The sequence below is a fragment of the Glarea lozoyensis genome (assembly GCF_000409485.1).
Source record: "Glarea lozoyensis ATCC 20868 chromosome Unknown GLAREA12, whole genome shotgun sequence".
NCBI classification, from domain to species: Eukaryota; Fungi; Ascomycota; class Leotiomycetes; order Helotiales; family Helotiaceae; genus Glarea; species Glarea lozoyensis.
Window position 1 is genome coordinate 1,491,629 of NW_007360986.1, and position 11,337 is coordinate 1,502,965.

The 11,337-nt window shown below is 41.5% G+C and overlaps 3 protein-coding genes across 3 annotated transcripts; 2 read left to right on the top strand and 1 right to left on the bottom strand.

The window, feature by feature from the left end:
• Positions 1 to 324: 324 nt before the first annotated feature.
• Positions 325 to 1,763, top strand: GLAREA_10912 (uncharacterized protein; the record flags this gene model as incomplete). The annotated part of the gene is made up of 4 exons (XM_008080011.1): positions 325 to 534; positions 580 to 1,032; positions 1,074 to 1,497; positions 1,540 to 1,763. 4 exons carry the CDS (start codon positions 325 to 327, stop codon positions 1,761 to 1,763), a joined length of 1,311 nt encoding a protein of 436 aa, XP_008078202.1.
• A 924-nt stretch (positions 1,764 to 2,687) lies between these two features.
• Positions 2,688 to 6,895, bottom strand: GLAREA_10913 (P-loop containing nucleoside triphosphate hydrolase; the record flags this gene model as incomplete). Its single annotated transcript, XM_008080012.1, has 4 exons — positions 2,688 to 5,735; positions 5,787 to 6,565; positions 6,627 to 6,659; positions 6,715 to 6,895. The coding sequence occupies 4 exons, from the start codon at positions 6,893 to 6,895 to the stop codon at positions 2,688 to 2,690; spliced, it is 4,041 nt and encodes a 1,346-aa protein (XP_008078203.1).
• An 831-nt stretch (positions 6,896 to 7,726) lies between these two features.
• GLAREA_10914 (alpha/beta-Hydrolase) lies at positions 7,727 to 9,097 on the top strand (the record flags this gene model as incomplete). Its single annotated transcript, XM_008080013.1, has 5 exons — positions 7,727 to 7,815; positions 7,865 to 8,132; positions 8,187 to 8,753; positions 8,824 to 8,955; positions 9,011 to 9,097. The coding sequence occupies 5 exons, from the start codon at positions 7,727 to 7,729 to the stop codon at positions 9,095 to 9,097; spliced, it is 1,143 nt and encodes a 380-aa protein (XP_008078204.1).
• Between the last annotated feature and the right edge of the window lie 2,240 nt (positions 9,098 to 11,337).

The following is an 11,337-nucleotide window of genomic DNA, read 5'->3' on the forward strand; positions in this document are numbered from 1 at the left end:
AAAAGAGGGATTGCAAACAGCCGAGGTCAAAAGCGTTGTCTGCCAAGATTCCGCCGTTGGTTCCTTCGTGTAACTTTCTTCATGACCTGCAAAGTCTTGTATTATAAATGCTGTACATAGAGACTACTGTTGAGATAGATTTCAGAAACTTCACTGTCAAGGTCTGTGACAGCTGTGCCTCTCGTCAATATGAAGATCAAGCATGGAGACATCCCCCACTTTCGTCGCACGTTTTTACCACCCCGAATTCCAGATTATGATCAAAAATTCCATCCAGGACTCTGCGGATGATTCAACATCTTGACACAATCGATTCAATTTACGATGCGCTCAATATTTTACTTACTCGCGCTCACAGCGACATCTTTGGCAGGAGATCCGCAAAAGATCTTGAAACAACCACTTCGTCAAATTGCGGAATATTATCATCTCCCACCGCTTCGCGAACAAGCAGCAATTCAGGATAAATGGACCAAAGAAAGAATTGACAATGTTCCTGCTATATTGAACAAGTATGGGGTAGATGCTTGGCTTGTAAAACTTTCGCACCCATTTTCGACCACTAGTTGATGATTTTAGATGAGCCAAAAAGAATATGCTGAAGATACTGTGTTCTGGTCATTGAAATCTGCAAAACAATTCTCCGCTCGGCGAAGAACTGTGAATCTGTTCATCGCCAATCCTACAAAGGGAACGCCTTCGTCGTATTCGTGGATTGACAACACGCCTGAAGTATGGTCGGATATTCTGGAGGTGCTGGAATCGCAAAATCCTTCCAAGATTGCCATTAATGCTGATGAGAGCTCGGCTTTCAGTGGTGGGCTGCATGTCGGTGAGCTGGGGATTCTCCAAAGTCAGCTGGGAAAGTGGGCAAAGAGGTTTGTGGTGGAGAGGATGGTTGCAATTGAATTTGTTGGGACAATGGTTCCTGGGAGATTGGAATGGTACGAGAAGCTTCAACATACAGCTTGGGCGATGATCTCTGAGGGCTTTTCATCGAAAGTCATCGTTCCGGGTGTGACGAGGACAGAGGTAAGGATTTATTCTTCTGGTGGACATGGCTGACTGAACAGGACGTCGAATGGTGGCTTCGTGATAAAATCCAGCAAATGAACTACACGACCTGGTTTCATCCAGATGTTAGCATTCTCGGCGAAAAGTCTCCGTTTGAGATTACTGAGTCGCCAGTCATTAATTATGGTGATCTTTTGCACGTGGATTTCGGTGTCACTGCTATGGGGATGAATACTGATACCCAACACATGGCATATGTTCTTCGCCCGGGTGAGACGGATTCGGATATTCCAGTCGGATATCTGGAGGGTCTTAAGCAGGTCAACAGGCTACAGGATATTGTAAAGGGGTATATGGTACCGGGAGCGACAGGGAACAGTGTGCTGGAAAAGAGCTTGAATAAAATGAGGGCAGAGGGATTTGATGGAAGGGTGTATTGCCACCCTATTGGAGACTGGGGACATGCTGCCGGAGCGCTGATAGGTATGAGAAGTCTCTTTTTCTGAGATGAAGCTGACAAATTAGGAATGTTCAACCTCCAGGAAGGTGTCTCTGTCCTTGGAGAGGTACCTTTGCTCAAACAATCCTATTTCAGCGTCGAATTGTATGCTGAGCATTTCGTGCCGGAGAGGAATCTGACGATGAACTTTTTTCTGGAAGAGGATGTTCGCTGGGATGAGAAGACTCAGCAGTGGGTCTGGGTTGTCGGAAGGCAGGAGAAGTTTCACTTGATTCATCCTGCGAAGTAGATGGAAAGACAAATTCCATAATTGGCACGTTCGTGAACGAGAACTCTTTCTCCGAAGTCGTTAAAACTGAAGGTGGTTGCAGCTTTTTGGTACGATCACGACTTGAAGCCCATTTCCTCCAGTCTTGTCGCGCACCCGACCTCATAGGATTAAGAAAACTCTTGTCAGCACCTTTCTTCTCTGCTCGAATTAGTAGTTTCTAGGTGATACCGACTCTCAAATACACATTACTTAGTTGAAAAATGTCAATGTGACATTCTACAAATCTACAGCTCAATCAAGTTATTGGAAATTTCACTCTTGTTGCCTTTAACCGTGCTTTCGTTGTCGGCTTATTAATTTCAAGCGCTTCCACCTCTTAGTTGTACAGCTTGAACCCCGTCTATATTTGGTCTAAACATTACAACTTTCCCTTTTTGTACACCTTGTGATATGATGTCTTGTTAGTGCACTTCTTCCGCATTCTTAGCGGTGAACCCTTTTCGCCCTTGCTCAACTGTTCTCCCACTAAATCATCGAATGACCTCTCGAACTGGTGCATAGTCCGGATCGTCATTTCGGAGATACACTAAAGTTCCCTTTGTGGTTTGTTTTAAGCCTCGCGAGGTAATACTTTTGATCTTCTGGAGCTGTCCTGATCAACGTCCGAGGTTTTACTCCCCTTGATTTCTTGCCCAGCTGGGCTACACCAAGTTTCAAAAGTATAGAAGCCATTGCCAGCAGACTTTCAAGTGTCTTGAACAACCCTATCACACGATTTCTGCCCAAATTGCCATTTGTAGAGAGTCGAGCGAGAAAAGAATCGGCATCAAGTTTCGTACTATCTATCTCTAAAACAGAACCAATTGAAAGCCAGATTCTAAAATTCGTCTACCATAGATAAAGACCAAACCCTTTGCTTTGATCGTATTCACGGGATTGAGTTTAACTAGTGGTATGGATGTTAGCGTCACCCCGTTCTCTGAGATCATAAGCTGCAGGAATTCTATATACATCCTTCAAGCTAAGGATATTATGTTCCTTGTGCAATTTTCCTTGCAACATAAGAGCGAGAACCAAAAGCGAAGGCATTTCTGGATGTGTCGAAACGAACTGAAGCTCTCTCCAAGCTTCCAGTACTTTGCCGGATCTCAAAAGGCTTTTAGCCGCTGTTATATACCTATGATCAGTATGTGAGTGTTCTCCCTTTTCGTGCCATGGTAGCTTTATCTGCTCGAGTGATCCCTTTACGCTGGTTGAAAACGCTCGAGCTAACTGCTTCATGTCGCTCAGCGAATCAATTCGCATTTGCCCTATATCTAGAAGCCTCTCTTTCATAAGTTCAGACTCGAGGAATTTCTGAGCTTCCATTGGGCCACTGGATTGAACGAGTCCAAGACAGTAGTATGCAAGACTTCGCAAAGTATCTGAATGATCCTTACCCAGCAATGTTTTCCGTCCTTCAAATGATTCTCTCAGCAATTTCTGGGCATTTTCCATCTCTCCCAGTTGGAGTAAAATGCATCCGGTCTGCTCAGCGCTAGAAAGAATATCTGGAAGGATCCCCGATTCCCGTCGTCTTCCCAAAACGTCTTCGCTTATGACCTGGGCTCCACGATACCCTCCAATTGTCTCCAGGAACCAAACATAATTGTACTTGCTTAAAAGCCGATCTGGGTGATTATGCGATAATAAATTTCGATAACCAAGTGCGTTTTGGATGTGAGAGTTAGCTTCTTCATCTTTGTTCTGAACTCGGAGGATCGAGGAATAAGTGTCGATGCTGCACAGCGTATCTGGATGGGCACTACCGAGTATCGTCCGCCTCTCTTGAAGCGATCTCTCACACAGCGTTTCAGCTTCCCGATAGAGGCCAAGACAACAGAGGGTAGAGGCATAGCTTTCAAGGCTGGATAAAAAATCGGGATGCTGTGTTCCCAACATTTGTTTTCTGGTGACCAAGATATTGTTGCCCAGACTTTCGGATTCTTCGTACAGTCCTTGTAGTCGTAATAATACTGAGTAATTGTGTAGAACTGACAACATGCCGGGAGAATTGACCTTGACTCTATGATTTTGGGCAAATAAAGCCGACCTAAGGGAAGCTTTCGCCTCCTTATATTTGCCAAGTCTTAGATAAACCATGGAGAGACTACTGACTGTGCCTAAAATATGTGGATGTTTACTTCCGAGCCACATTTCTTGTTCCCGCAATAGATCTTGGTATGTACGTTCAGCAGGCTTATATCTTCCGTTTTTAAACTCAATCCAAGCTTGGTCACTTGAAAAGTTGATGGAGTTCGGATGCATGGTGTGTTCCATTTTGATTTCTGTTAATGCCCGACGGCTCTCACGACACGCCTCCGTATACAAGTCTTCTGCTTCTACGTAGTGTCCTTGATATCGATACACAGACGCTAAAGTTCTCATGCTAGTGATGGTATCTGGATGGTTGTCACCTAGCACTTCTTGTCGTCGTTTATATGCGCTTTCAACGCCTTCCTTCGCAACTGCAAGTTTGCCTTGGCTTAGGAATACGGTAGCGAGATGGGCCAGGGTGGTTAAAGTGTCAGGATGATTTTCTCCTAATCGATTTCGCCTTAAACCTAGTGTCTCCTGCATGTGGTGGGCTGCATTTTCATATGCCCCTTCGGCGTGGAGAATATCCGCGTATGCTTGCTGGCTAGCCAGCGTATCTGGATGCTCGTCTCCTAGCAGCCGCAATCTCCCCTCGAACGCCCGTATGATCTCATTTTTGGCATCTTCATATAGGCCTAGGCAGTGAAGGACTGTGGCGTATTGATGATGGGATGCTAAGGTATCAATGTGCTCTTCGGGAAGACTGTTTTCTCTTTTTTCAAGCGCTTGAAAGCTGTGTCTTCTAGCATCTTCGTACATTCCCAGGCACTGGTAAACAACGGAGAAATTATCGTGATCTTCCAAGCTCTCCTCTATTCCAAGTAGTTTGCAGCGCCTGTCTCGTGCCTCTTTACATTGGAGGAAGGCTTCAGTATATCTCCCTTGACCCCGAAGGAGGGCGGCGTAATGGTCAATACAAGCCACGTAATCCAATTCAGTCTCTGGCGTTTTGGCTCTTGTTTTTAAATTCTCCATGAGTTTTAGAACATCCTGGTGTTTGACTCCTTGAATCTCATGATATCCTTGAAACCGCAGGTCACGAAAGTTACGATTTCTCGATGCTACCGGATGAACCGGCCCCCAGATCTTCTGGTTGAACCCGAAGGTTTCTCTTGCAGATGCCGCTGCAACCTCGAATCGACTGCGTTCCCACAAACAAATTACAACCTTTTCTTGCATCCTTAGAAGTCTCTGTTGAAGAGGTTCGAAGAGCCTCCTCGCCTGTATCTTGCTGCTGTCTTCATCCAGGCATTCTTCGAAGAATCTAAGAATTGATATGATGTGGCTCAAAATCTCTTCGTATTGAATAGAACGATTTAACGGATCGATTTCATGAGCTGCGTCCCCGATAGCGTTATGGAGTCTCTCTATTTCCCCACTGATACGTCTATGACGCCGCTGCCATTGGAAAACCGTCGAAGTTATTTGCTCCCGAAGTTTCTTCCTGGTGAGTTCCTGCACAAGTTTATGGATTGACAAAGATTCAAAACCACCATGAGTCTGCTGTGTCAGAAACGAGAGCCTATCAAGCGTTCTTATGAGGTCGATCACTCGAGGAGTAGGATCATTTTGCTTCTGAGGGGCCGCGGGCTTTGACCAAGAGAACAAAGAGGAGAGAAGTGCGTTTACTGGAGCTTCTCGAATACTCTGTAAGATTGCAGCTGGCTTCTCAAACAGTCTAACGCTGATACTAGATGGATCATAAATGGAGAGATCATCCACAAAAATGGCTGCAGCAGTTTTCGGATTTTGCTTCAGCTCAAAGAAGAAGTCAAATGCATTCTCCAAAATTGGTGTCGCTTGATAAAGTGGATGATCTTGATAATGGGGGTTGCGTATGTCCCAACTGAGCGCCTAAGTCACAAATTAGCCCTTGCATAATTATCAGGCAGTGACCTGACGAACCTTGTTTCTTGCTTCCCACGCTGAATTCAAGTTTTCCTTTTTGGCGTAAGTTGCTGCAACTTGAATCGCGAGGGGTAGATTTCCAACAGCGTTGAGAACATCTGATATTTTGCTCTTCTCTAACTCGCTGAGTAATTTGATTTTCGTTGTTCGGTCAAAATCAAACTTCCAAATTCTCACAAACATATCAGTGGCACTTCCAGTATCCAGTACTTTGACCTCCCAGCAACGATGGGCGTCAGTAGAGATATGCTGAAGAATGTCCTCGGCTATTAATCTAGATCTTGTAGTAACAACGACTTTGCAGTGTGAGCCTCGCGTAGGAAGGACATGATGTTGCAAGATTGAGCATGTCTTGTCGTGAACATCATCCAATATGAGAACGCAATTTTTAGGAGATTTGAAGTCTAGCCAGCTCTTCAAATGTCTTCTTCTATCAGTCATGTCAACTTGCGGTTCTCCAAGGATAACGTGAGTAGGAAGACATTGATTCAAAGCCTTCGAAATAGACTGATCAAGCGCGCTCTCAGTGGATGCATTGAGCCATATAATACTGGTGTCTCTTGACTCTCCACGTAGATATTTGCCCACCAGTGCAGTCTTACCAACACCTGCCATGCCCCACATGACACAGTACGACGGACACTCGCCATTCCCAACAGGGGATTCAAGCAAAGTCTTCATGCGACTTAGTTCCTCCGCTCTACCTACAAAGTATGGCAGAATTTGCCCAGAAATAGAATGCACAGGCTGTAGCGGAGGCATTTTCGGGGTGGGACCTTTGTTCGCTAATGTTAGAAGCAAATATTAAATTTGGTTTTCGCTATGAAGGGAGCTCACTTGCTGTTTCAAAATGGTTGTGGATTGTTTGTTCTTTAATGAGTGTTAGCGCCTTTAAAGGTGTAGTTATGAAAAAATAACACTATACTGTTTCGTGCATTTCCACTTGCAATGAGATGACCTGATGACATAGATCCTTTCGACTTTGAGGAACCTTTTCGTTCCCAGCTCCCAATTGTTAAGTCTCGACGAGGAACTTCTCTCGCTACTTGGTTACCGACGGAACCAGATGGAGATAGGTTGCAGGGCGGAGTAGCTGGTGGATCCATATCGCCTTTCAAGACGTGACAAGCCCGCGTTCACGACAGCGATGTGTGCGACGCTCAGTCATTCCGTTATTGGACGCAGTACCGAGCGGGAACTTGCAATTCAGCTGTTAAGGTAGCAGCAAACTACACTGGGCTAGAAACTCGTACTGGTGCTATGTACACTGCTCTCAATTCAAAAATTTGAAGTGTGTTTGCACACTGGGACGAGGCTAGCTGAACAGTATTTACTGTAACGTCGTATTGTGTAACCTGACGCTGCTCATGCAACTCGGTGAGGGGAAGCACCCAATCGAGCTCAACACCAATTAGCTACGACTGCGCAAATTTCATGTTCCAGCAATAGCGGAATCGACGCTTATATTTATGTGTATTGGGCTCGGGTCGTCCCGAGCATGTCGAAAGCTTGAGCCTCATAGGTAATTTGGTGGTTTTGGCAGATTAAATAGACGTAGAAAACAGAAATTGTCGCTTTTTGGTCATGACGAATACATATTACTCAGTTCAATCGGTGAGGAGCATCCTGGATTCAAGGCAATGCGCTCAAGTTATCCCAGGTCAGCCTGCCAATGGCATTCGCCTGCATGCTTACATCGCAGGCGCCACACACTATCTCGGCTTTTGCCAGATTGCCAAAGATACACTGACTTGCATGGTGCGTGGATTTGCATATGCTAGGGAATTCGGTATCGGAGTGACATAAAGTCCATCTGCGGCCGCCCATAACTTTGCGTTTACCTGTTTCTCAAGTCTTCTACATCTCGTCGATCCCCATAGTCTACAGACTCACTAAGTACCTGGACACTACTCAAAATCACAAGCTGTTTGTGCATCATGGCAAGTGAAAGCCCAACCAAGTATTCTGAAATCGTGGCAGAAGACCTCAATAAGTTATTCGACGCGGGCGACGAGGCTGAAGTGGAGTTGGTGTTTCCATTTATTATCCAGAGCATCACTGCTGATTAAACTCAGTGTAGTCTTTGTCCACGGTCTGAGAGGCCACCCAAAGTCTACTTGGGAAATGCTTGACCCTACAGATCCAACCGAGTCAATTTTCTGGCCTAAGGACCTGCTTCCTGAAACGATAAAAGCCTCTCGAATTTTCAGTTTCGGATATCCCACGGACTTTGCGACCTTTTATCCTATTGTCACCCCTGAATCCATTGCACATACGACTATCGATAATCATTCGAGTTCATTAATACTGAAATTGGCCAACGAAAGGCGTGACACCAACACGGTAGTTCTGTCATACACTTTTACTTTTAGATCAGTATATTGATAGCTTTTCCAGTCATCTCGTCCAATCATCTTCGTCGCACACTCGCTCGGGGGTCTCGTGGTTGCAAATGCACTGGCAAACCATTATGGGTCAGATGTTCAGGGCGAAGAAGTTGTGGAACATACATGCGGGGCCATCTTTCTGGGCACGCCCTTCAAAGGCTCTGACAAAGCAATGTGGGCAAAGATGGCCAAAAAAGTCCTAGGCATGTTTGGAGATAGCACTGATCAAACAATCCGAGACCTCGATAAGCGCTCCACGAAGCTGCAACAGATCAGCATTGACTTTCACTTGCTATTACAGAAGCGATACGCATCGAAGGACCAAAAGCCCATTCAAGTTGCTTGCTTCTTTGAGCAGAAAACAACGAGAAAGACCTGGTGGAAGGCCAAGAGTGATCTTGGACAGATAGTCACCGCCGACTCGGCTACCCTAACTGGATTCAACCCCATTGGAATTAGTGCAGACCACATAACAATGTGCAAGTTCCCCGATGTACAGACTCCGGGTTATAAGGATGTGACAGGGAAGATAAAGCTCATGATTTCGAACTTGAATAAACCAACCGAGGAGTTGAATGTAAGACCTTTGAGTCCCATATCCTGAGTGCCACTCCGAATTAGGTAAATATACTAACAAATAACATTAGAAAGGGGGACAAACCGTAATAACTTTCGGTGAATTCAAAGCAGGCGATAACAATGTGAATATGGGAGGATACGTGATGGGTCATGTTGTGGGTACTACAAAAGAGGCCGTGAATTTCACTCTCGCCAATAACGTTCGTTTCAGCCTCTCCTCCCAAGTTATTCTTGCTTACATTCTTTCAATTATAGTGGGGGGGTTCCTCAAGCAGTTCCTCTCCTTTGGAGACTGCTATAGCAGAACAAAAAAAAAGAAATCAAGAGAGTGAGGGACACTAGTCATCTATCGATAATGCAACGGAGACAGATTGATAATGATGAGGTTGAAGGCTTCATCTGATGGAGTATACAGTATTTTGTCTTTCACCTCGGAACCGTCTAATTCGGGACAGCTACTATTTTTCGTAGTCTTAGAAGCATAATCAGATATTTGGAAACATGTAGTCTAAAGAGCGGCCCCGAAACAAAATAGCAGAAAATTACATTCTTGAAACTTAAACCGTTATAAGTTAAGAGTAATAGTATTCTAATAATAAGGTATCTATTAAATAAGACTCTTTAATTTCTGGCGCTAATTATAGATTAGTATTTAGTTTAAAAGATAATCTTCTCCTCTATACTATATTTCTTACTAAAGAAATCTAGTAGCCTAATATTATCGATACTTATCTAGAGAAATATTTAAACATTACTTTTAAGTATAATACTACTTAAATAAGGTATTATTATAAGCTAAGCTTAAAATAGTATAGAAAGTAGATATTTTACTAAGAATACTTTAAAATTCCTAGTACTTAGGGTATAATACAACCGTTACTTTAGGATTTTCTTCTACTTTTCCTTTAGAGTTAAAGTAGGTAAGAACATCTTGCCTACGGGATTTGTATGCCTAGTGACTAACAAACTATTGTAGATATTCGTTAGATTCGCTAGGCGCAAACTAACTCTACCTATAATTCCAGACATTGTTTTGCCTTATAGTAGGGCTACTGTAAAAATTTAATCCTAGCTACTATAAGAAAAAAGTAGGTTTTAGAGACCTATTTTTATAGTAGGTCGAAAAGAGGTAGAGTTATTCTTAAACGATATACTTAATATATATTAAACGTAGAAATTTAACTAAGCTAACCTAGGAAAAAATAAGATTCTAGAAAAGTCTTAACCTTATAAAGTTATATATATTTCTAGTAAAGAGTAATAAGTCGAGAGTTTTTATATTTCTACCCTTACTTTTTAAGTAAGGTCTAAGCTTACTTTATAACTCTTCTAGCTATATTATACTAGTCTTATATATAATTATAGTTATTATTTTATAATACTAATATAGAGCTAGTATAGAGCTATATAAAGAAGTAAAAAGTATTATAATAGTATTTTATTAAAGACTATAAGAGTAATAGAAGAATTATAAGAAGAAAAAAAGAAAAAAAGAAAAAAATTAACTATTACTACTAAGCTATTATAGTATTAATAGTACCGGTAGATAACTAATATATTCTTATTCTTATTCTTAATCTACTTAAGCTTTAAAAATATTAAAAAAAAGAAAGAATATATAGTAGGAAAGCTATATAGCCGAGGCAATATAGTTTTCCCTCTATACGTAGTAGAAAAATGCTTATTTTAATATATAACCTATAAAAATACTTAGTGGGTACCGAGCCCGAGGTATACCCGGGTAAGCTAGAGAAGTAGAAAAAAGAACTCTTAATAACTAAGCTAATAACTAAGCTATAAAGATAATTTGTAGCTCGTTAGATAGCTAAAAGCTAGGACTTTAAGGTTTTTATTAAAAAAGTTTAAATATTACTATTATATTATCGTAAAGGTTATTACTAAGATTCTTCTAAGATTAATAATAACTTTTTAATTAACTACTTTCTAAGTAGGTTTTTAGAGTTTAATATACTATATACTATATAAATAAGAGACATTTGAAGTTATAGCTTAATCGAACTTATAGATATAAAGTTATTAGTATTCTACTTCTTTTACTTTTACTAAAGGTTAAATTTGATTTCTATAAACTATATACTCTAAATATTTCTAAAATATAAAGATTTAATTAGATTAACCTAATCTAGAAAATAATAATATTCTAGAAAAGTCTTAACCTTATAAAGTTAGAGTTATTTCTAGCAAAGAGTAATAAGTCGAGGTTTTTCGTATTTCTACCCTTACTTTTTAAGCGAGGTCTAAGCTTCCTTTATTACTCTTCTAGCCGCATTACACTAGGCTTATAAGTAATTCTTATTATTATTTTATAATACTATAGAGCTAATATAAAGCTATCTAAAGAACTAAAATTTATTATAATAGTTAGAAAAATAAGGTAGTTATTAGATAACTAAAATAGTTACTCTAGTAACCGTAGCGTATATTAGGTAAGCTTATACCTTAAGATCTTACCTTTTGCCTTAGAACTTTCTTTTCTCTTTATAAACTTTTTTATCTAAGCTTTTAAAGTCTTTAAACTAAACGTTTATACCTCTACCTTAGGGTTAGGGTTAGGGTTAGGG